We start from the raw sequence: 23603 nt of genomic DNA, 5'->3' as shown, positions 1-23603 counted from the left end.
ACGTATGTTTGGCCTATACACAACACTGCTCATACCTTGGTAAGGTTTACTATAGATGCAATTAAGCAATTAATTTAAATATTGTTAAGACATCCGTTTAGTTTTAGTCCTTTGTTGACATCTAGTGGCCTTTCCTGTTAACGCAAGTCTACGGCTATATCATCAGGTTACTCTTTATTGATGTTTATTAAAACATAATATACTTGTATAAGCGGTACAAATAGTAGATGGGTGGATTTATGTATTTTAAGTCAAGATAATTTTTTCATTACAAAAAGTGACGTGGCGTGCGCTTTATTCGTCACGTTTCAATTCATCCAATCCAACAGGTGGCGCCCCATAAAGAGTTTTACACTTTGTCGACCAATCAGCCGGATGATACTGTTTGAACTAGGAGCGGGTAACACGGGTAAAATTGAGCTAATGATGAGAGCTGTCGAGATGTAAGCAAATGGTCATAAATAAGTATTTCACAAGTATTCACCAAAATGACCACCGCGAAGCCAATTTTTATGCGGACTTACGGGAAGTCAAGGCGAAAACTGACGCCTTGGATTTCACCGAAGGATCACAAGCAGGCCTTTGATAGCTCCTTGTCTTCAGACGATTCCTTGGTTGAACTTGATAAATTCACAAAAACCAGGTAAATAAACAAAAAGGAGCTTCCGATCCTGTATGTTATTTATAGGTTTAAGGTTTCTATTTTATTTGTTTACTTAGGAGAAATTGTTTGCATTACAGGATTGTTGTAATCTTAGTAGGGAATTGCTTACTTTTGCATCACACTAAAATGAATGAATGAAATATTCGGCTTATGTTTTTTAAGTTGTGGTGATTGAGATATTAACAGCTCTAATTGAAGTGCATAAACAGTCCTTAGTCTATATAGTAATTGCAAGCGAATTATTTTTCAAAATTCAACTGAAACTGTGTACCATAGTTTTGGTATTTTATTTATTTATTTAGCCTTTCACTCTCTTTCTGATCTGATTTTTTTTTATGCAGAAAAAGAAAAGTCTCAGTCGCAGCAGCACTCACAAGAGGGAAGACGAGATTGATTATCAGCGAGAGCGAGGATGATCTGTCATTTTCTGTGCATTGTCAGAAAGTGCAACTTGAAAGCAATCCAACTTCCAAGTAAGTCACTATATTACTATGAAGATTTTAAATTCCATGCCAGTGTTGTTAGACCAGAGTAATGCTGTTCAAAAAAGCTTCGACATCTCATCTCAGGTTCCCATAGCTTATATCTTGTTGTTTATCTTTAGACCAAACCCAATCAACAGTGCCTGGTTGTAACCAAGTAGCACTTGTCACTTTTCTTACATTGCTTTGCAAATTTAAAGTCACGCGTTAAGGAGGAGGAAAGAAAATGTGCATCATAAATTAAATGTAAAAACACGCATAATGACATCGGTCACTGGAAAATGCTTTTCAATTTTCAGAGCAAAGAAAGGTGCTTCCAAGGCAAAGAAGGTCCGCCCAATGAGGGGGAAATTGAAAGAGAACAGCACTGATGACGATATTTTCAGCGTGCCCTTCCCCTCCTGCCCTCAACCTGTTCCACGGAATAGAGCAACCAGGTCCTTGCACCGACACACGCATTGATTGACATGATCAACTCCTTAGCCTCACCGTTATCATGCTCATGTTAGATGCACACTGTAAGGACTTTTGGAGCTGTAATTTCAAAACAGTTTTTTCTCATTGTCAAGTTGCAGTCGTCCCATGAGATTCAGCTTACTGATAATTGGAAATAATGAACTAAATTGTGGTTTTAATTAATTATTTCCAATTACAAACAAACAACAACCCACAAACCCTGAAATCACTTAGAATGGACCCTTAATAGAGATAGTTTTTTTTTTTTCCCAATGTCCAAATAGTTTCTTCTTTTCATCTTTATTGATGCACAAGCAGGAAACTAGCACCAGCCAGAGCAGCGGTCACATTTAGACGGAAGGAGCAGCGTCCGATTAGTACCGAGAGCAATGAAGATCTGTCTCCTCCAGCAAAAAGAAACAAAAAACCACTTCAAATCAACACTACTTCCAAGTAAGTCCTTGTATTACAATATTCAAAAGTTCAAAATTTTAAATATATCATATCAGTCAATATTTATTGATTTTTTTTTATTTTATTTTATTCAAAATAAGGAGAAAAAAAAAATGAATTTAGATTTTTTTTCTTGCGATATAATAGTTAACCTTTTATAAAAGATCAACACAACAATGAAAATTTAAAATAAAACTGGTCAGTATAGGTATTAAATAAACACCTATTTAAACAAATAGTACAATGTATGTTATCTGATATTATCACAATATAGAAAAAATTTTGTTGCCAAGTCCAGTCATCCTTATATATTCTATTTATCGTTACTTCCTGTTTTCCAGTCTTCCACATGTTTCTCCAGGCTGTTTTGTGACTCGTCGTCGGCGTCGCCCCATCACCACTAAAGTCCAAGCCTCAAAGGTCAAGGTCTTCAACTCTTTGGAAGATTTCACCTCTGGAGAGGAAAGTCAAGTTTTCCTTGCTAGCAAGAAGAAAAGAGTCCCTCTGGCAATTCTAGAGTCAAGTTTGGAGAATTCCACCAGTGACTTGGATGCCAACGCCTTGCAAAACATTCTCCCTAATGATTCAGCAGGAGATCACAGCCTTAGGCTCCGCCCCAGGAAGCCCATATTTTGCTCCACGCCCTCAGTCAGACTGTCCAGCAAACGGCCCCGTATTGCTCCGGTGACAAATCAGTCCCCGAACCCCACGTCCTTGTCCGTCAGCCGCATAAGTGCAAACGCATGCCAAGAAGACCAGGATTCTCCAAGTCAGCCATGTTGTTCACCACCCATAGTGCTCCACTCCAACAATAAGCAGCAGTCAAGGCTCGATGAGCCGAATGAACAAGCATGCCCGCCTTTCCATGAAGGACATTCAGAGGAGCTTTTTACACACCCATTGAGTATGAACACAACAAATCGAGAGGGCAAGAGGAAAACCGATGGGGCAAGCATCCATTTGCTGACTGCAGACAATTGTTTGGTGTCCATGGTGGAAGACTTGCTCTCATTGACTGAAGTTTTGAAGGAGGAGTGTTTGACCCAGCGCTGCTCTGTGAGAATGACGAGACTAGACAGCTCAACTGTGAGGCTATTTTGCAGCCAGACCACCGACTCCTCCTGCCTTACCGATTTTAGCTCGGCTCACAGAAGTCCAACTCCTGAGCGGCATCCCATTTGCGTGGATATGTTATCATCAGAACAGTCATACCGGTCTAGTTTAGCTGCTACTGAAGATAAAACCTGTGAGCTGTCAACCACTGGGACTGAGCCAGAGTCCCAAACTTCAGATATTTCCATCAGCCTTGCACTGTCACAGTCGTTTTCTGCAGAAAGTGATTTTAAGGAGGCGTCAACATCAGCGCACACCGAGTCCAGTAACTTTGACTCTTTTACTTGTGCACAATTAACAGCCAGCTCCTCCGGGAAAATGTCACCAAGGGAACAGAATGGCACATTTCAAGGAAAAAATTGCAAAGTTGTGCTTGAAAGGTTTGGGTTGGAGGAAATTCAAAGAACAATCTCTCAAAGATTGTCTGTAGAACGACAACACAACACTTCCGAGGGAGAAAGCCTCTTGATGGCATTGATCCAAAAATGCCTAACTGACCAACTTACAGTCAGATTACAGAGACTGACTTTAACACAACTGAAGGAGCTGCAGCAAAGTGGCACCAAATGTCAATCATCCACAAGTGGTTCGGATTCGACCTCCTCTGGTTCAGACATGGTTTTGGGCTCGGACAGAGAAACCATTAAAAAATCCTCCAAAGTTGACCAACGTGCTTCCCGTCCAGTTGGTAAAAAGAAGAAGAAGAAGAAAAAGAGCCCTTTAACAGGCCGGCCGGGCACAACCCGAAAGGCATGCGTCAGTGGTCTGAGCGTGAGTCGCTGGAAGAACGACAGCAGATTGCAAGCGCCGCGTACGTTCAAGAGGAAGAGTGCAAGGAGGGCTGTCGAATGCACCATCAGCGATCTCATCTCAGCTGAACCCGCCGACCTGCAGGTGAACCTGATATATATGACTATTGTGATGGAGCATTTTGTAATTATGGGATTAGCTGGTTAGCAAGTCTTTTGTAAAATGTGTAGAGATGATGCAGTTTCCTCCGAGACTAACTTCTGTCCTGATGTGCAGGGGCTTATACTGAATTTCTCCACCCCAGTGAGGACGTGCCCCCTCAACATGTCATCACTGCTGGACGATGACACGCCGCGCACGCAGCACTGGAATCGATTTAAATCGTCTCTCTCCATTCACCGCAAAAGTACTGCTCATATGTGCCCAGCTATGGATTTATGCTCATTTTGTCTTCCTCTAACCTTCAACTGCTCTCTTTAGTGCTGCTCACACCACAGAGTTGTAGAAAGCCAGTGCCAAGAGACATCAGTCTGGTAAGAATGAAGATGTCATGATATTTTGCCACCACATGGCCAATCCAAATACAAAGCCTTGTCAAATGATTATATGTAAATGTCCTGGACCCCCTCCGCCATTCCACCAACCCCTACAGCTAGATTTGTCAGATGCGGAGAAGGTGTACGCTGAGTGCGGCCAGCCGAGTCCGCTGCCCTGGAAGGAATGCTTTTCCGCTCTTCAGATGAACCAATGCGTCAAGATTGGGGAGGGTACATTTGGTGAGGTCTTCTCCACCAGCAACTCGTCAGGAGAAACAATTGCTCTTAAAGTACGCACGGACATGTGATAAATGCACATATATACATATTTTGAGATGATTGCAAATGATGAATGGGGCGACGCTTCTTCTTGCAGGTCATTCCATTGGAGGGCAGTGAGAAGGTGAATGGGGAAGACCAGAAGACTTTTGGGGAGATCCTTCATGAGATTATTATCTCAAAGTAATTTGTCTTGCATTTACCTAAGATCAAAGCTGACTTTGACTTTGACTTTGATCCACGTGTTATTCACCCTCTATAGTTTTGTTGAAATGTTGAGCATGTATCCCATTTTGTATTGTTACAGGGAGCTGAGCAGCCTGAAAGACAAGCATCATAATCAGACCAGCTGCTTCATTGGACTTAATAAGTAAATCCTCTGTCTGCGTCCTTTTCTCATCTGCGCGCCCTCGTCTCTCGGCGCTTGTTGACTTTTGTCTCGTCCCCAAATAGTCTCCACTGTGTCCGAGGCTGCTACCCGCCCGAATTCCTGAAGGCATGGGACAACTTTGATCGGAAAAAGGGCTCTGAGAATGACAGACCAGGTTTTTGTTGTTCGCACTCCCTTGAATAAGTCTCATTGGAGATATTTTTTTACTAAATATATTCTCTGTCAGAGAATAACCTTGGTGATTGTTTTTGCGACAGTGTGGGAAAAATAAGGGATATTATTGTAAACGTTACATACTGATTCTTCTCTCTGTGTTTTGTAGATTTATTCCAAAATGACCAGTTGTTTATCATCCTGGAGTTTGAGTTTGGTGGTGTCGACCTCGAGAACAGCAATGGAACGGTATTCACAACCCCAACTTTTGATTGCATTCTTTTGTGGTGTCAAATAGTCCTATTTTTTCTACATTTGGTGCTCTCTGCCTCTTACGTCCAACATCTTTTGTGTCTTCAAGTTGTCGTCGTTGGTGGTGGCAAAAAGTATTCTCCATCAAGTGACCGCCGCTCTGGCTGTGGCTGAGCAGCAGTTGCACTTTGAACACAGGTACATGCAAAATCGCTTCGATCAAGCCCTGGCGGCCGAGTGTTGACCAAATGCAACTCGTGGGGAAATGTTCTCGTAACAAACTAATTTGGACTCTCTCAGTTCAATTCTTGAAATGCGTTTGATTTGTTATGTATCACTTTTTCTAAAGGGACCTTCACTGGGGCAACGTGCTGGTCAAAACGACAAAGGAGAAGACAGGAAGCTTCCTTTTCAATGGAGCACCACACTCTTTGGAAACAAAAGGCGTGTTTGTACGCATTATTGACTACTCTCTTTCCAGACTGGAAATCGGTCAGTGGCATTTTCCCCTTGTCTATCACCTCAGGACAGCTACTTTTTTTCAATTTAAATGAGACTGATTGCAAAAGGCTGTTTTCTTTAGATGGTCTGACAGTGTCCTGTGACATCTCAAATGATGAGGAGCTCTTCATGGGTCAGGGAGATTACCAGTTTGACATCTATAGACACATGAGAGAAGAAAATGGGTCAGTTCACTTATTATTTTTTTTAATAACTTATTTGGCAATGTGTGTAGGGAGGAGGTCACTTGGAACGTTGGACAATTCATTACTAAAGGAAAGGCTTGACAAAAATGTCACCTGAAGTATTTAGTATGTAATGAAATAATTATCCTCACAATTTACTCACAAATGTACCAGTGCTGACGAATCCTCCTCATCCACATAGTAACCGTAGTTTTCAGGGTTCATAAATCTGTAACTTGTATTTTTGCTTTGTTTTGTCGGTCACAGTAACGACTGGAATAGCTACCACCCTCATTCCAACGTGTTGTGGCTCCACTACTTGTGCTCCAAGTTGCTCTCCATGAGGTACCGTGGAACAGGCGGGAAGAGCAGCAAAGACGCCCTGAAGGAGCTCACGCATTTTAAGGACACTGTCCTGCAGTTCACTTCTGCAACTGAAGCACTCCAAACATCCCCCATGTTTAAGTAAAAGGTAAAGTGGACAAAAGGACAAATTGTCTCCTTTGGTCAATATTTTCTATGTGATGTTCTTACACTTTGCTGTATATAAACAGTGTTTTGATGGCCTGTTTTCAAATTACATTTAATAAACCAAGAATTTCATTCTTGAATTGCATTTCTAAACTCCTTAGTGCCGTATCAAAACTGTCCAAGTAAACAAATAATTCCTCATATTTTCTTCAGGTCAATGTGTGAAGACAGAACTGCAAACTTTTTTGAACAGACAGACGCATCATTGGCCTTTAGCAGATAAAAAAACATCAAGAAGAATCAAGTACAAAAACAAAATATTTATTCAATTTGTTCATTAAGACTATTGTACATTTTTGCATCAAAACAACCTTCATTTTTGTATGGTAAGTGAAAAGTGTGTGTGTCCATATTAATTAGGATCTCGATTGAATACATCAAATGCCTCCATAGTTGAAGAGACACTTGGTTCGACGACATCCCGAGATTTGCCTTCAATAACCATGTGATCATATGGAAGCAAATGTTGCGTTGAAAAAGGAAGACTGTTTAAAAAAAAACACACACGGAGACATTTCCGACAACACAAACAAGATCGAAGAGGCCGAGAAGAGGTCAGGCATGTGTTTTGAGAAGCACTTTTTGGTTGAGCTTTGAGGCAATGTTGGAGATGGCCTTGCTGGTGATGAGCCCACGAGTCTGTTGAATGAGCACTCCACCGATTTGATACCGCTTGGCGAAAAAGGATTCATATCAATGCAACAGAACCAGATAAACATATTTTCGGCAAAATCCATGCAACCTTATTTCACAGTACTACGTGACCAACTGGAGTGTCTGTGTGGAGTTGTGTGCAGCAATCCATCCGACGGCATCGTCGTTCCATCACATCCACACCACTTGCAGTTTCATTTTCCTTGTCTTTGACCACATGAAAAATGAGTGGAGCTCCCAGTCGAGTGTGTGTATGTGCACGCACGTGTGTAGCAGAAGCGATGAACTGTTGACAATGTTATGTTTGTGCTCAGAAAGAGAAGTATTTGGTGAACCACTCTTGTTTCAGCCCCTCAGTGCCTCTCGGCTCCATATAAGGCCCCCTAAAACATGAAAAAAAAAAAAAGGGTTTATTTTGAATCTGTGTATCATTTGCTCTTTCCATTTTCAATTGGCAACCAATAAAGACAAATGGCATATCAATTCATTGTAGGACAAAATTGCAAAATATCTTTTAGGCAGTGGATCATGATGAAAATTATTTTTTACATCTCTGTATTCAGCATCCTGTCTGTAATAATTCAATAAAAACAAGCATACATTTAACTCCCTCCTACTTAATATCCTACTTGGCTATTTAAGTGATCAAAGGTGCACATTATTGCTTTCCGTACTCAAGTAAATGTTTGACCTATTTTTTTTTTTTTGCATCCTCTAGTGTCTTTATTTAGCACAGAAGAACACAGAGCTGCTATTTTTTCCAAAGTGAACCAACTCCAGTGAGTCACTGTCACCGCATAAAGGTTCCGGAACAAAGCCGTCTGTTGGAAAGGTAGGTTATAAATAATGCAAGTTTAATAGCACAATTGCAAATGTTATATTGGGAAGCGAGTTTGACGCCCCGGAAGAAAAGTCGCTGATGCTGTCAGATGATTTCACACAACAACAATCTGAAACCTTTTCAAAGTCTTACCTGATTGACTGCGCCTGCAAGTACGCATATGGCTCCTGGCAGGAGGGCGACACATAGCGAATGCCTGCCTGTGACGAGGGACAGACGGGCAGCGGCGCGGTGGGCGCCGGTGTCGGGGGGATGCAGGACGTTCGGGATCTGGGGGAGCGAGGCAGCGACGGAGGGGAATTTTGGCTGAAGGAGAGGGAGGTGTGCTTGTGCGGAAGAGACGTGGTGGAGTAGTGTGGAGACGTGTGCGGGTGGGAGGTAGACTGGTGGGGCAGCGTGGAGGAGAAGGACGAGGACGAGTAGGGAGGGAGGCGGTCGTAGGCACCGGAGCAAGAGATGCTGCTTCCGCGAGGGGACGACTCCACATGCTTCTTCTGCGGACACAAATGAACGCTCGATTCAAAAGCACATCAGATTTGAATGAGGATATAATAAAAATAATATAACATGTAATGAATTCATCATTATTTACGACATGAGGGTTTGGCTCAGCAACAGGTGGATTTTTTTTTCAATTTGTAAAGTCAAATTACAGCGCACAGTAAAATCCATGTTATGCCGCAGCTTTTTAGAAAGCCACGTGAATGCAGGTGAATAAAGTCACGTTCGCTTGCCGAGTCAGACCATAAAATATGTTTCTCAAGTCGTTAAATATGTTTACAAGTAACAGTTAATGATTCAAACATGAATATGTAATTCCGAATGAAAATTTCCACACACGCACACACACAGGGGTCCAGATTGGACACTTTGTCTGTGCACCAGAAACAAAACTTGGCTTGAATTCAACAATCCCTTCTGGCAGGAAGGAGTGTTTTTGATGAACTCATTACAGTATGTGCAGGACACACACACACACGCACACTCACCCTCATGGTTGGCGTGGTGCTCCCAGGGCGGGGCTTATTCTCGCGGAGCCTGAGGCCGCTGTTGTCCCCGACAACAGGGGGGTGTAGCTGCAGCTGATGCCGTTCTTCCTGGAGGGAGGGAAGGAGGATGAAAAAGGAGCTTGTTCACAGTTGGTGTTGTCTGGAAGTCTGATTCGTTTGCTTGCTTGCATCCAAAATAGTCAAACTAACAAAAATATATTATTATTAAAAATCTCGTGCGTCGATGTACCACTAATCGCTTAATGAGCTGGTCTCGTTCCGTCAGTCTCTCCTGAAGTTTCCCCAACTGGAGGTCGTCACATCGGGGTTCTCTCCTCCTGCATCGTTCCTCCCGCTCACGCAACCTGAAGCAAGCGTAGCCGCATATGCTATCATCTTAGCATCGCCGCGTTGTCATGGAGATGTCACACGTGCGGGACTTACTCGTTCTCCAGGGCTCCGATGCGAGCCTGCAGCTGCATCTGAGCGCTGCTGTATTCCGACACCAAATTCTGAATCTCCCTCTTGTGCTCCTTCCGGATCTCCTCCAGCTCTTTTTTCCTCATCACGTCCTCCTCCTCTGGCTTCGTCTCTTTCTCCTGCTCCCCTTCCTCCGCCTTGTCGTCGTCTTCTTTCCTCTCCCACAGTTTCTGTGACTCTTCCAGCTTCTCCATCTCCACCCTCAATTTCTCCACTTCCTCCTTCAAGCGTTGCGCTTCGTCTTCCAGATGAGCATCTCGGGTCTTTTCCAAATCTGGGCTCTCCTCTTCTTTAGCTACCATTTTGGGGTTCACCTGAATGGACCTGTGAGGAAAGCGATGCCTGGAAATACTCCTGCAAATTCTTTCTTAGCTTCAGAGACAGGCCAATCGTTTTACATCCATCTACATGTCCACTTACTTCTCCTGTAATTGCTTCTTGAGTGTGGTATTCTCTCGTTGCAGCTCCAGCATGGCGCAGCGACTCTCATCCAGCTGCCGCTCAAACACCTGGTTCTGGTTCTGCTGCTTCAGGTCCTAAATAGCACACACACAAAAGCACACTTAGCATATTTAGGTCAATAGACACAAGGGGAAGAGATTGAAATTGAAAGGAGTGTGTGTGTTACCTGCTGCAGCGCCATCATCTGTGTGTGAGCTTGCAGTTGGGCCTGAAGGTCTTCAATCTGCTGCATGTGTCTCTGGGTCATCTGTCTACTCCACTCTGTGTGCTGCTGGGTCAACTCCGCACGTTGCTTATCTGACATCGCGGGCACGCATACAAATGCGCAAGGAAAAAAAAAGAAAAAATACATCCACTCATTCGTTGTCACAGGTAGCCTTCCGCTTGTTGCCATGGTGAAATGTATCCATGGCAATAAGAACTTCGCTGTTGAATACATAATCTCAAATCGCTGCGTGTCTATGCGCGTGCACGTGCTCGTTTGTCCATTCATCCCGAGGCTTCGCTAGCCGGCGCTGGTGTGTCAATTCCCGATCCGTGTGTGAATGTGCATGTGTTACCTAACTCCAGGTGGTGCATGGTTTGTAGTCGGTTGCGCTCAGATAGTACGTCTTCTTTGGCTTGCCTCTCCAATGCTTGCAGCTGCATGGCGTGATTATGTTTCTCCTCAGCTAAGCACTGGCTCTGTGGCTCCTCCAACACACAAGAATGCAAACAAACCTTACCAAAAAAAAAAGAGAGCCCAACACAAAAAGATGATGGACCTTTATAATATGGAGAAAATAAAATGTGGGCCGTCAATTATTAGAATTTTTGTAATTTACGACATACAACACAAATAGCAGAAGTTATACTTTCTCTGACATTTTTGGTGTGGTGTGATTTCTTTTCAAATCTAAAATATGTGTATTGATATGATGTGCAAGTACCTGCAGCAGCTCCCTCAGCTTCTTGTTAATCTCTTTGGTCTCCTGGACCTCCTTCCTAAGTTTGTCAAGCTCCCGGTTGCCATGGGAATTGTCTTCAGATCCCGCCTTCTTTGTCTCTGTCTGTATTGTCAAGGAAAATGTGGATAAAAGTAACAAAACATGAGACCTTGACATCTACAGGAAATGAAAAATAGAAAATATGCCATTGGTACAAGCATTTTCAATAAACAGAGGTTATTGCTAAAAGTTGCGAAATAATGATGCCAACTTTATATTGTGTGATGATGTCATTTTTATGCACATCATGGTGATTAGTCCTCATTTTAATTGTGAAAATAATATAAAAGCATAACTTGATTTCAGTTCCTACCACTACTGTATTATTTTGGTTTGTATTATGGTTGTTAAGTTAATGATAAACATATTAACTAAATTTAGCAACTCACTATGCATTTTTGTAGCTAAACAAAAAGGCTGTTTTTCTGATTGAATGATTTGTGAATCTCCAAATATAAGCAGCAGCATTGAAAGAGTAGTAAGGTCATTAAACGTTGCACTCACTGGGTGCATTATGTGGATCGTTAACGATGGTGTGCAGGGAGGAGTGAAAAGAGCAAGACTCAAAGCCCAATTAGAGTCAACATTACCGGACATCTGCTTGCCGCATCCACTCTGAATGAGGCCAAAGTCAAAAAGAAGAAGTCGGCTCACCTGCAGCTCATCCAGCTGACTCTGCAGCTCGCTGATCTGAGTGTGCAACTCTTGCTCTTGGTTCTGCCACCTCTGCTCGCTTTCGGCAACGGCGGCGTTCATCTCGATGCGGAACTCTGCCCTGAGGCGATCCTCACACTCGGCTCTAAAGGGAGCATGGCAACAAAGTAGATGGAAAACAGAAAATACTTTTTAACTGTCAGTCAAGTGTAACTTTTGCTGCTTTGGGAGCATGGTTTATTTAACTTGTTTATTTACTATACTGACAAATCGGAGTAACTCTGCAAAGTCGGAAATTTGCTCTCATTTTGCATCTCCTACTCAAGTGACCAGTGTTCTCACCAAATGAGGATGAGCATATTAAGAAACATTTTTCAGTAATTATCCAGAACATAACATTTATTTCCTTCCCTGCTTCATTACTTTAGCGACCCGTTGTTTTATTGGGCTTCACGCAATAATCACAGTCTGCATCAAATAAAATGAGCTATAGTCATTAAAAAAAAGAAAAAAAAAAAGAGAGAAACTGATGGTACAACTAAAAAATTTGTTGCAGTTTGGATTTCTTGATACATTCTGTATTTGGTGTCAACGACGATGACTGGCCCACCTGATGCGTTCCTCGATGTGGCGTTGGCTCTGTTCTAAAAGGTTCCTCTCTGTGTTCAGCCGACTCTGTTCCAAAACTTTCTCCTCCAGCCGGTGTTTGTCGGCCTTGAGGGAAGCGATGTCTCTCTGTTGTCTTTCCCGTTGCTTCTCCGCCTCGTCCTGCATCCGGGTCAGGCGGTTTTGGCTCTTCTGAAGGTCCTCCTGCAGGCGGGAGCACTGCGGTCCGCATGGGGGCGATGTATCTGGCGCTACCTTGTCTTTCTCTTCTTGATGATGCATAGTCGTCTTCAAACGAAAGATCTGAAGACAAATTTGCAGCAGGTGCAAATTTACAATCTAGTGAGGTCATGTAAGAAAACAAAATGATGTGCACTTTACCTCATTGTCTGCATCTTTAAGTTTGATCTCCAGGTCATGTCTGTCCCTCTCCAGCCTCTCATGAAGCTCACGATTTCTTCTCCTCTCCTCTTCTAGATGTGCACATACCTTTGAAGAGCAGCCCCGAAAAAAGATTCCAAAAAAAAAGGTATTTGTTAAATGTCAAAAAGATGACATTGTACATGAAAGAAAAAGAACTAGGGAAAAAAATAAAGCCGAGAATCTAACTCTGACCTCTTGGTTGGTCTTCTTCTCGGAGTTGAGAGCTTCTTGTACGCCGTGCAGTTCGGCCGCATGTCTCCGCATCACCTCCTCAATGGCCTTCCGCACCTGCTCCTTTAGCCGCCTCCTGTCCTCCTCCGCCTTCTCCACCAGCCTCTTCTTCTCCTCCTCCAGCTTCTGCTGAAGACCCGCTCTCTGCACCTCCACCTGCTCGAATCGCTTGTCCAGCTGAGCGCGGACACGGACCCTCTCCACATCCAGCTCCTTGCGAAGGCGCTCCACCTCCTCCTCCTTTTCCCTCCTCACATGTTCTCGGACTCCCTCGGCCTCTTTCCGCTGCGCCTCCTTCTCCTCGTCTCGCTCCCGCCGCAGCCGGTTTCGCTCCTTCTCCAAATGGCTCTTTTCTTGCTCTCTTTCCCTTTGTAGGTTCTCTCGCTCCTTTTCCATCTCCCTCTGAAGTTTGTCTCGCTCTTCGTCTGCATGTTTTTGGATACGACGCAGTTCTTCTGTCTGAGCTCTCACCATTTCGGAACGCAGACTGGACAGGGCTTCCGCGTGCTGAAATACACCGACCGGACACCTCATTAGGAACGCAGCTTACCAATACAATAATTCTATATTCACAAAAATAATGCTCAGTTTTGTCTTAGAGATTGTGTTGTAGGATGGATAGATATTTTGTTACCTGGCGGATTTGGCGTGCGTGGTCGTTATTCCTGCCGCTGGTCTGGAGCTCTAACTCTCTGTTCCTGCTCTGCAGACGACTCAACTGGCTCTTCAGGTCCTCCACGTCAGCGCACACACATGCCTTGCAGCCCACATTCAGAATCTCTTCTAAAGCCCACACAGAATACACACATCATTGCAAAATGCCACTGGCTAGCCAATGCAGTAACTCTAATCTTTGGTACTAAGTAGTGCATGTTTTATTGTTCAGAATGATTTAATCATTCGGAACTATTTGGAATTTTTAGACTCACAGTAAAAAAAATGAAAAAAGCATTTTATTTTGTAGAAGTACATGAGTTTGTGTCACGCCCATGCTAGAGCATGCTCGGCTTTCAACTCCCTTCAACCACACCCCTTTGTTATCGTCATGTCTGTCACCTGCTCCCTCTTGTTACCTGATGTATTTAAACCCTGCCCGTGTGTTCCTCCTTGTCGGTGTCTACTGTTCTGTCCCTGTCCGGTGTTCCTGTCATCTGGTTTTCCCTTGGTCTGTCTGGAGGCTCACGGTCAGAATTTTAACCTTGTCCAAGTGGACTTCTGTCGGTTTGTCTGTCTGTCTGTTTGCTCTCTCTGTCTGTGTCGTCGGTTCCCCACCTGCCTCCCTTCCAACTCCCTTCCCCTTCAATAAATCCTGGTTCAAGCTGCATTTGGTCACCCTGGCTCAACTCACTCCTGACAGTTTGTGATTGAGGTGGTACCTTTAAAAAAAAACGATGCTTTTGTACACTTGACAAATCAGGTGTTCCTCAGGGCTCAGTTCTTGCCCCACTGATTTTGCTAAGAGATATATTCAGCCATTTTCCATTGATAATCACCAAAATCAGTTGAGGTGACTGTACTGCCAAAAACAGTTTTCCCTTCTGTCTGTTACCTTCAATCTTCTCCACTGTTCATAATTGTATTCTTTTAAAGGTTATCAAACACATCATCAGAAGATGTAGTGGAGTCGGCCTCAACGTCCATGCTGTAAGTGGTCCTTAAATATTTAACAATATTTCACTATGCAATGTCCTTTCTTAACTTCACTTCTCTGCTGATGACACGTAACTCAAATCTCATTTCTCTCCTTTCTGACAATCAATTTGAGAGACTCATCTCTGCATGTCTTAAAGACATTAATGCTCGGATGTCAGTGAACGGCCTTAAGCTTAAGCTTGACAAATGGAGCTTCACTTTCCGCTACAAACATCATCACCCCCTTAGCGGCGCAGTGTTGGAATAAGCCTCGCGCTTATGTCAGAGTCAATACATCAAAAATTTTAAAGTTTCTTAAGGACAAGCACAACTGCTAAATGAACACATGCAATGTAGAATGTAGCATGTGATGGAAGTCTCATTAACTACCAGCTCGAGTCTGCAGTTCATCTTCTTGCAGCAGTAGCCTCTCTTTAGCCACGGCGAGCTCCTCCTCTGCCCGTTTAGCCGTGCTCTCAGCTTCAGCGACGCGTTTCCGATCCAGTTCTAGCTCTTCCTCCAGGTTCTAGGAATGGGAAGGAGTGGGCAGCATGGGGGCACAGAAGAGGAAGGCAAAGATAATGCAGACAACAACACAAAAAAGCAAGCAAGTACACATTTGTAGCTTTGTAGCCCAGCTGCAGGATTTTAATGGTCTGCTATCATGTCAGCTTCAGCAGGGGGTCTGAAGCTTCAATGGTGACACTGAAACAATTCTATCTTGTGCAAAGTACTCATTAGGACAGAGCTGACAGTGGAAACAGCACTCAGCAAGCACCGCCTGTGGTTAGACAAGCAAGTTCCCCCGTCTCTGTCTACCACGTAACTCGAGCAATGGTCATTAGCTGGCAACATCAGAGACGGCAGGCTGCAGCATAAACATGAACTTTATCTGTTACATTGGCTGTGGAACTCCAGAGTACAAAGTTACAAAAGGGCAAATATGACATCATAGCAATAAATCTGATAACATTAAAAACGGAAAAAAAAAATTGAGAACGAAGATGAAATCCAGTGAAGCGGCAATTTGTCTCGCATCGGTCATAGCAACATGGTCAATTCCTCTATTTTGGTAGCTGATAGCTGAGCTCTGATGTTTAGTGCACTGGCAATGGGAGGGATGACACAAGTTTGCATTATGGAACAAAGTTTCAAGTATATTACCAAGTGTGAAACCATTTTTTTTCAGCTCCAGATTGTCAACCAATTATTTATTTGATATTGGTATTTGGTATTGAGTTGTTGTTGTTGTCTGAATCGGTTAATTTAGACACTTCAAAAACAAAGGTTTTATTATTTGGAATGTAAACATTATCTTTGCAAATCAATTATTTTGAGAACGTTTGCCACAAGTTACGTCCGCTGCCTGTATAAGAACAAGGAGTTATGGTTTCTACCTGAATGCGTTCCTGCAGTTTTAGTGTGTTCCGTTTGTTCTCGGCCTGCCTCTCCAGATGGCTCTCCACATCGGCCTCGGCCTTCTTCACTCGTTCTCTTAAAGCACTGTGCATTCCTTTCTTCTCCTCTTCCTCTTTCTCTTCCCACCTGCGCTGTTCCTCCCGCCATTCAGCCTCTAACTTCTTCCTCATTTCTTCTTTCTCCTCTTCAAGCCGGTTCATCTTTTGCTCCCATTGCTCCCTTTCCGCATCGGCTGCTTGCCTTCTCTCCTCCTCTCTTTGATCCCTTTCCTCCTTCATCATGTTCACCTCTTCCAAAAGCCCTTTCACTCTCTCTGACTCCTCCTCTGTCGTTTCCCCCTTATCTTCGCCCTTGTCCTCTGTATCCTTCCCATCCACACTAAGTCTCTGCCTCAGCTCGCGTTTGGTGCTCAGATCTAGGATCATCTCCTCGGCCTCTTCCAGTTGTTTGCTCAATCGCAGGTTTTTCTCCTGAGCGGCGCTGATTTGGGACCTGGCTTCTCTGAGCTCCTCCTCTGCCGCCAGGAGCCTCTCCTCAAAATCCCGTCTCAGTTCGGCTTCAGTTTCACGCTCCCTCTCCTCCGACTGCATGCGGAAGAACTCAAAGTCGGCTTGTACCTGGAGGCACAGGTGGCAAGATGTTACACGCCGTGCAGTCGAATGAGCTACAATGCAAGAGCTGCACAGTATTCTGTATTTGCAAAGTTAGGGAATTAATTTTCTGAATTGGAGAGAAGCCACATGTGCTGGCTCAAATTTGGGTCTAAAAAAAATAATCTGGATTAATTCACTGAATTATTAATATATAATCAATTAAAGATAAATGGTTGTCTCGTTGAGTCTCCTTTAAATCCCTTCATGATGTCGGAGGATGTTTCCATTTTTATGACAAGTGGTCTTATTTGTCACGTATATTGCAAAAATAGCAGCTGGAAAGATTTTTATTCCCTTCTTGTAATAATTTGCATGTGAAAAGGGGGATATACACCAAGCTCGTACGACGACTTTCCCAGAAACCTGAATCTCATGCTATTATAATGCAGTTATATATGATTAATGCATATGCTTTATTGAGGCACATTATGCAAATTGCACATGACGAATGGGCTAAGTACCACGCTGTTTTCTCCGGTTTGATTACAGTGAGGCACATTTGATGTGAGTTTGATTTGTGGCTCTAATGCGAGCACATTAATTTGACAGAAAAACAGCATGGCCTTCAAAAGAGGTTGGGCTCATTATTATGGGGATAAGGTTGGCAGGGTCATTACACACATGCGCACTCCAGCTCAAGGACACACATGCGCGTACCTGCGCTCCGACCCTCTGCTGCTCATCTAGAGACTCCTGCAGCTGGAGGAGTCGCGTCCTCAACGCTGAGCCCTCCCCCTCTTGACATGTCTCCATCAGGATGCGGTGCAGCTCCTTGTCATGGGCGTGGTTCAAGGCCTGCAGAGCCGCCTCCTGCTCCTCATTCTTCATGTTGAGAGAATAAATCACCTGGAGGGCATCAACAACACGCAGTTGGGATGATTTGGTTTTAGGGACGTGAACGCTTTTGTTAAATTAATGCGATCACAAATTAATGTATGTTCATGATTCTTATAATCTTACAAAGTATTGAAACTTCAAAATAAAAACTATTTTAATGGCCTTCTTCACAGTAAAACAGCAAAACCAATGAGATGGTGCAAGGAAGAACAATTTACATTTTGATGTTAATTATTGCATTTCTATTTGTCACTGAGTCGCTATGACAACGATGGAACCTTCCACTGCCTGGAATCATACTCCAAAACTGCCTGCTAGATTACAATTAGATGCAAAGCCAAAAATGTGTTATGCTTATTATGCCTCAGACTTAGGACTTTTGGAAAACAAACAAAATGTATATAAAAAAATATATACATATTTATATAAAATAAAAGGAAAAAAGTTGAAACTCTTAGAACCATCCATTTAAAACCAAAAATGACTCGGCCACTTTTTTTTTATTAAGGAGACGAAATTGTAAAAGCATTAGTTGGAATGGTGTGCAAGCATGAGCATCATCAAAACAAGTGTGCACGGTATTTCCAAGCTGTGCGACGGTGGTCTCTTCCCCGTATAGATTGTGACCAACCGATGAAATATGGCCTGTTTCGTATTCACTTTACTGCCGTGCCCACAGTGTCATCATCTGATGACCCTGACGTCTCACTTACACACTCTGGGAGGTGAGTATGCAAGGGGAGGGGGGGTACGGAGGGGCTCATATTTTACGCAGACGCCGCTCTGTCTGCGGCACACAGCTGTGTCGCAGCACATTCCATTCCCGCATGCGTGTCAATATGTGCATGTGTCCCCCACCTTGAATGCACAGTGCATGGCTTTTGGCCTGTGATATCAATGACAAATGTGAGATGTGGCAAAGCTCCCGTCTCACGTTCCTGTCGGCCCAACACTTATATCCAATCATGTCACGGTGCAAGAACTTGGGCTCACGCATTGCGAGTTGGACCGAGAGGCATGAAAGGGACTGTATCGAGGGCAGGCTCTGAGGGAAGAGAAGGTTCACGCTGGGCTCCTCGGCCTCACTTTTTTTTTTTTTTTTTTTTAGGAAATGAGCGCAATGAGCCGAGAGAAAAGGCTGGAATGAGGACAATTTAACAGCATAACACACCAGAACATTAAATCCCATATGCTTCTCGCGCAATAATGTTACTCCAGCCTTTATTTGGGAAGATTTGGTTCATTGGACAGCGTAGTGAATGACTGATTAGCACATTTGCCTCACAGTACCTCAAGTGTTAGAACTCCTGCCTCACAGGAAGGTTCTGGGTTTGAATCTCAACTCGCAACTATGGGGGGTGCGGATGTATCACAAATGGTCGGACTTTAACTATGTAGATTGCGTCTGAAAATACCACAAGAGAAAAAAATTCCACCCATGCACACAACAAAAATCCCAAGAATGAATTCTGCTCAAATGCATCAGAAATGTTTTGCATTCTTGGTTCTTGCTAGGATATACATGATGAATTGGTAAATTAACCCCTGAAAGAGTTGTGACTGGTCGAGTTAAAAACCGATCAGCACTAATTACAACTGACACAGCTCTAATGTGCCGGACATCTATGTAACTCAGCAGAGTCCTTCATTTGAAATATTACTGAAAAAGTTCCAACTGCAATCACCCCGAAAGCCTAAATGCTCAGCCTCTACACCACTCAAATTGTAAAACAGAATTGAAGAAGCCTTTTGGGTTAAAGCTCAAACGTCTTCAACAAATAAAAACTGTCCAATTACTTGTACCGGCCTGACTGAGAATCAATTTTGTTTTTCCATTTAGCAGTTCAAGTTCAGATCTGCTCTGCTGTGTTCTCCCCTGGTTGGGGTAGACTCGTTTCCAATTCAACAAGAAACCCACGCTGCATTGAACACACCGCTTGGAGCGACACACGCTACCGAAGGTCACCTCTACCTACATTTTTCTTAGCAGTACCAACCTAACTAATGATTGGATGAAAAAGAGTCTACAATGCATTGCGTCACTTAATCCGATGTAATTCCATATTATTTATTTGTGTGGCCTCGCAAGGGCTGTGTTTACTGACATCAACTTTATAGTCAGCAAAGTATTTAATTAATATTCTGTGCAAAGTGTAAAGCGGGGCAGCTGAGTGTAAAGCTGCTGCTGCAAAAAAAGAGAGGTTAGACAGAAAGATGCACTCTCGCTTGCATCAGCTCGCCTCCCACACACACACACACACACACCTCCACTCATGTGAGTGCACGGCTGAATTACAAAGCAGGCCCCACTTTGACAGTGCAAGCTGGATAAGAACAGGACATCACATATCCAAAATTAGATCTGCCTATCAAAATGTTGCTATGAACACTCACACCAGCACTTACACAACTGTACTTCTATTTTGAAGTCTATTAATTGTGTAAAAATCGAGACTTTGACTGTGTGTGTATATGCACGCAGAAGAAAAGACCGGTGTGAACATCCACAACAGCTGCCCCGACGGACTCAATTCACACTTTCTTCTCATTGGCTTGTTGTGCCACGTAAACACACTCTTGGTTTATCTTTAGCAGCACCCATTCAACTAGGGCACACTAGAGCAGGCAGAGGATGAAGAGCAAGGAGGGAGGGAGGGAGGGCCAAGTGAGAAACTCTGATTGGCGGAGAGGACCTGAGGAGGTGCTTTTAAGTTCATGAGTTATTAAATATATAAGGTTACTACTGCTGACCCCATTTCCTGTTGCAATCCACTTACCATAAAAGACTACTGAATAGGTCAGATGTCAAGAGGTTGGATTACAGTATACCCCTTAGTTCGCCCCTTCACACTTGATCCCACAGTGAGGAAGGCTTAACCCGAGCAGCCATCAAACACATTTGGAACCAACGTCAAAACTGAACCAACTGATGGCCTTTCAACCCCCCACGGCCTTGTGTCCTCATACTTTTGTCCACCGAGCACACAAACAAAAGGACACAGCGATACTGTAGTTTTGACAAATGTCAAACGTCCTTAACGAGTACAGACACAAGAGCTGACCCATCCAGTGTGTCATCTTTGCGCACATCCTGCGCATCTGCTCGGACAGCTTGAGAGCGGCAAACGCTGCATGTTGCTGCAGAGCACATGCTCCTTGACACACACATGCACACACACACACACACATCCAGGCAGCACGGAGGTGAAGCCACAAGGGAGGACGGCGACTGCATCGTCATCAGTAATCGTCACCTGCTTCTCTAAGCACTATTGTGAAGAGCTCACACATGTGGGTCCCCATGCAGCGCTGAAGAGCCTTGGAAGATATGAAACACAGAATACTGCTGCGGGAAGCACATTGGCTTCATTTATATGCACATTACATGTGTTCCAGCGGGTGAAAGTTATCAGAGTAAGACTGATGATTAACACAAACGCACATTCAATTAGGTACACTTGCACAAGCTAAAGAGAGTCAAGATAGGATGCGAGAAGGTCATCCAAACAGTTGCTCCATTCTATCGTGCTTATCCTCATTAACATTAGGGATGAGCTGGAGAATATTCCCGCTGACTTTGGGAGAGAAGAGACGCACATCTTGGACTGGTCGCCAACTAATGACTGGATGCATAATAGAGACAAAAAATAATTCACAATCACATCGATGGACAATTTAGAGTCTTATTTGCAAGGTGGGATGAAAAGAACCCATGCAACGGCACAAGAAGGAACATGCAAACTCCAGACATGTCAGGAGTCGAACCCAGAACCTTAGCACTGCAAAGTAGATGTGCTACCTTTTCAATACAGTGTGCTATCACAAAAGATTTAATTGGCCCTATCACACAAGCAGCGTGAGATTTTAAGATTTTGCTTCACTATTAATCAAATAAATAAATATTTGCTTAATTTTACTATCTGGTGTGGGTCAATATAATGCATTAGACTACAGCACGATACTGTCACTTACATATTTATATTTTCAAGGGAGACTTTTGTTAAATCTCCTGAAACAGATTTGAAGTGTAGTTATGTTTGTTTGAGTATATAAAACAACGAACTTGGGGATGGGTTGCCATGCATTGACAGCACAGTAATATGCAAATCAGTTGCAATTCATTAGCGCTGCAAGTGTAACAGATTTCAATCATCTCGGATTGCTGGAAATCTCTCATAATTTCCAGGTAACATTTGCACGGGATTTGGGAGCAGGTTTGCATGAAGAACAATAAACGTCCACGTAAGGCACGATTGTGACAGCTCCACCTCAGTGAAGATGGTCCAGAGAGGTGGCGTTGCTTTCAGGTTCGTCCGGTCACGTCCCACCTACCTTGGTGAGCTGAGCGATCTTCTTGCACATCTTGTTGTGCATCTGGAAGTCACACTGCTCCTGCTCGACGTTCTGGAACTCTGCCGCATTCCCGTTGACGGCAGAGCCCGGCCCGGGGGTCTGTATGGCTTTCCCGGGGCCCGAAGCCATTTTGACAGCCGTCTTCCCTCCAGGGAACAACTTTCAAGCCCGGAGGATAATCACAAATGAACCCGCCACCAGTCGACTGCAGAACCCCGCCTAAATTGTGGCAACTTTTCATTCGTGCATGTCATTCCTCCGTCGGTAGGCCCCCTCCCGTGAACGGCAGCCGGTGGGATTGTGTGGAAAACATTTGGGAGTAGATCGGCGGAGCTCTCCGCGTGGAGCGTTCCGGTTGCGGCCCCCGACTCCGGCTGTCCACCGCCCGGCGATGGCGGAGGTTGCACGCTGGAAGTCCATCGGGTACGCGCTCGCAGCGAGCGAGCCTTGCCTTGGTGCCAGCAGATATTTGGTACTCTCGAGCGCCGGGAGGATGGAGGCACTGGACGCCAACCACCTGTCTCCGAGCGGAGGGAGGGAGAGGGGCGTGCGTAACCCGCCGAACATTAGCGGAGAGGAGACACAAGCAGGCGGAGGTTTACTGCTGCAGTGCAGCCCCGCCCCTATCGGTGCTGCTCTATCACTGTCCATCAACGGAGGGTGGATGGGGGTCCACTCGTGTTGTTTTAATCCAACAATAAAAACTACTGGATCTACTACTGCGTGCATGTCATTGTCAATTTCACACCTATGGACAATCTAGAGTCCGATTTTGAATAACTGGCAACCAGTCCGGGGTGTTTAGCCCGCATCTCCTACACTCACTTACCTGCAAGAGTATCTGCACTGAATGAACTATTGTGGCGGACATTGGAGGAGGTCCCTCACCCAGCAGGCACGCGGTTGGGGTCGTGTCTGTGCTTATGTTTTTGTGATGCAATGTGTGCTTCGTTTTTCATGTACAGAATCTTGTTGGCAATCTTGGAATAAAGTCGTGTTTGGAAAGAGCGTGTTCAATACTGCCACATTGTATCAAATATTCTGATAGAAATAACCATGTGCTTTTCCTCACAATTCATCGTGAAAAATTTTCATGGACAGCAATTCTTGTGGCCTATATTTGCACATCCATTTAGATTATAAGAGATTTTAAGAACTAAAGGAGATAAAGTATACCCCTTCATATTACCTATCATCATCTATGTCAACAAAATAATCTAATGTATACCCTGAAAATCCCAAATATCTTTTAGGTCAAATGGAAACAAAAAGAGTGCAACCTAATGAATTGATTTCCAGAGATAGATGGCTGACGCTTGCACAAATATTGTGCACTCTCATGGATAAAGCAGCCTGTTGTGACCTCTATACAGCTTTGGCCTGGGGCACAAACAAAAATACAAAAGTGTCTTCCTGTGTATATTGTTGTTTTGAGATGTGAGGTTGCATCTTCATCATCATAACTGATCATCCATGTCCAACCCACACAGTTTGTTTTGTGTTGCATTTGCTTTGTCAATTATTAGTAGACAGTTGAAACTAGTTTGCAAAGCAGTTTGTTCACTTCAGGACAAGAGAGATCAAAGTCATATATATAAAAGTGTCCCGTCTCCTCTACACAGACAACAAACGGCCTA

At 43.9% G+C, this 23603-nt stretch overlaps 2 protein-coding genes and 1 long non-coding RNA gene across 9 annotated transcripts; 2 read left to right on the top strand and 1 right to left on the bottom strand.

The window, feature by feature from the left end:
* The first annotated feature begins 370 nt into the window (after nucleotides 1–370).
* On the top strand, nucleotides 371–10322 carry haspin (histone H3 associated protein kinase). Of its 3 annotated transcripts, XR_007481373.2 has the most exons (18): nucleotides 371–643; nucleotides 1006–1137; nucleotides 1446–1583; nucleotides 1921–2055; nucleotides 2397–4062; nucleotides 4195–4324; nucleotides 4399–4451; nucleotides 4571–4744; nucleotides 4831–4916; nucleotides 5041–5103; nucleotides 5187–5278; nucleotides 5447–5526; nucleotides 5639–5727; nucleotides 5879–6021; nucleotides 6113–6215; nucleotides 6483–6687; nucleotides 8119–8232; nucleotides 10175–10322. XR_007481373.2 is itself a non-coding variant. In XM_049720211.2 (17 exons), exons 1-16 carry the CDS (start codon nucleotides 489–491, stop codon nucleotides 6682–6684), a joined length of 3441 nt encoding a protein of 1146 aa, XP_049576168.1. In that variant the 5' UTR covers nucleotides 371–488; the 3' UTR covers nucleotides 6685–6687; nucleotides 6900–8006. The 3 variants fall into 3 exon arrangements, 2 of the variants coding, with proteins under 2 accessions (XP_049576168.1, XP_049576167.1); XM_049720211.2 differs by lacking the exons at nucleotides 8119–8232; nucleotides 10175–10322 and adding an exon at nucleotides 6900–8006; XM_049720210.2 differs by lacking the exons at nucleotides 8119–8232; nucleotides 10175–10322 and having other exon boundaries at nucleotides 6483–6826.
* Nucleotides 6987–22552, bottom strand: fam184b (family with sequence similarity 184 member B). 5 transcript variants are annotated; one of them, XM_049720204.2, is made up of 18 exons: nucleotides 21946–22552; nucleotides 17434–17622; nucleotides 16102–16740; nucleotides 15095–15230; nucleotides 13707–13855; nucleotides 13034–13579; nucleotides 12800–12907; nucleotides 12423–12721; nucleotides 11813–11957; nucleotides 11102–11221; nucleotides 10733–10892; nucleotides 10339–10469; nucleotides 10131–10246; nucleotides 9675–10064; nucleotides 9481–9595; nucleotides 9231–9338; nucleotides 8374–8735; nucleotides 6987–7783 (listed from the first exon to the last, which is right to left on the bottom strand). In XM_049720204.2, exons 1-18 carry the CDS (start codon nucleotides 22093–22095, stop codon nucleotides 7711–7713), a joined length of 3936 nt encoding a protein of 1311 aa, XP_049576161.1. In that variant the 5' UTR covers nucleotides 22096–22552; the 3' UTR covers nucleotides 6987–7710. The 5 variants fall into 5 exon arrangements, with proteins under 5 accessions (XP_049576161.1, XP_049576162.1, XP_049576165.1 ...); XM_049720205.2 differs by having other exon boundaries at nucleotides 9675–10052; XM_049720208.2 differs by having other exon boundaries at nucleotides 9675–10034.
* Nucleotides 14179–16961, top strand: LOC125968799 (uncharacterized). Its single transcript, XR_007481374.1, has 3 exons — nucleotides 14179–14256; nucleotides 14663–14716; nucleotides 16585–16961. It is a non-coding gene; the product is annotated as an uncharacterized lncRNA (long non-coding RNA).
* Nucleotides 22553–23603: the final 1051 nt, after the last annotated feature.

The sequence above is a fragment of the Syngnathus scovelli genome, chromosome 5 (assembly GCF_024217435.2).
Source record: "Syngnathus scovelli strain Florida chromosome 5, RoL_Ssco_1.2, whole genome shotgun sequence".
NCBI lineage: Eukaryota > Metazoa > Chordata > Actinopteri > Syngnathiformes > Syngnathidae > Syngnathus > Syngnathus scovelli.
Note: the sequence above shows the minus strand (reverse complement) of the source record. Positions and strands in the feature narration are given on the sequence as shown.

Excerpts from the sequence above, each read along its gene's own strand:
- haspin (XM_049720211.2), top strand. The coding sequence starts at position 489 with ATGACCACCGCGAAGCCAATTTTTATGCGGACTTACGGGAAGTCAAGG. Across the intron at positions 1,584-1,920 it reads CCACGGAATAGAGCAACCAG|GAAACTAGCACCAGCCAGAG; the intron begins GTCCTTGCACCG and ends ATGCACAAGCAG. Across the intron at positions 4,325-4,398 it reads TCTCTCCATTCACCGCAAAA|TGCTGCTCACACCACAGAGT; the intron begins GTACTGCTCATA and ends TGCTCTCTTTAG.
- fam184b (XM_049720204.2), bottom strand. The coding sequence starts at position 22,095 with ATGGCTTCGGGCCCCGGGAAAGCCATACAGACCCCCGGGCCGGGCTCT. Across the intron at positions 13,856-15,094 it reads TGAACTGCAGACTCGAGCTG|AAGAGATTCTGAATGTGGGC; the intron begins GTAGTTAATGAG and ends TGTGGGCTTTAG. Across the intron at positions 7,784-8,373 it reads TTGCAGGCGCAGTCAATCAG|GGGGCCTTATATGGAGCCGA; the intron begins GTAAGACTTTGA and ends TTCATGTTTTAG.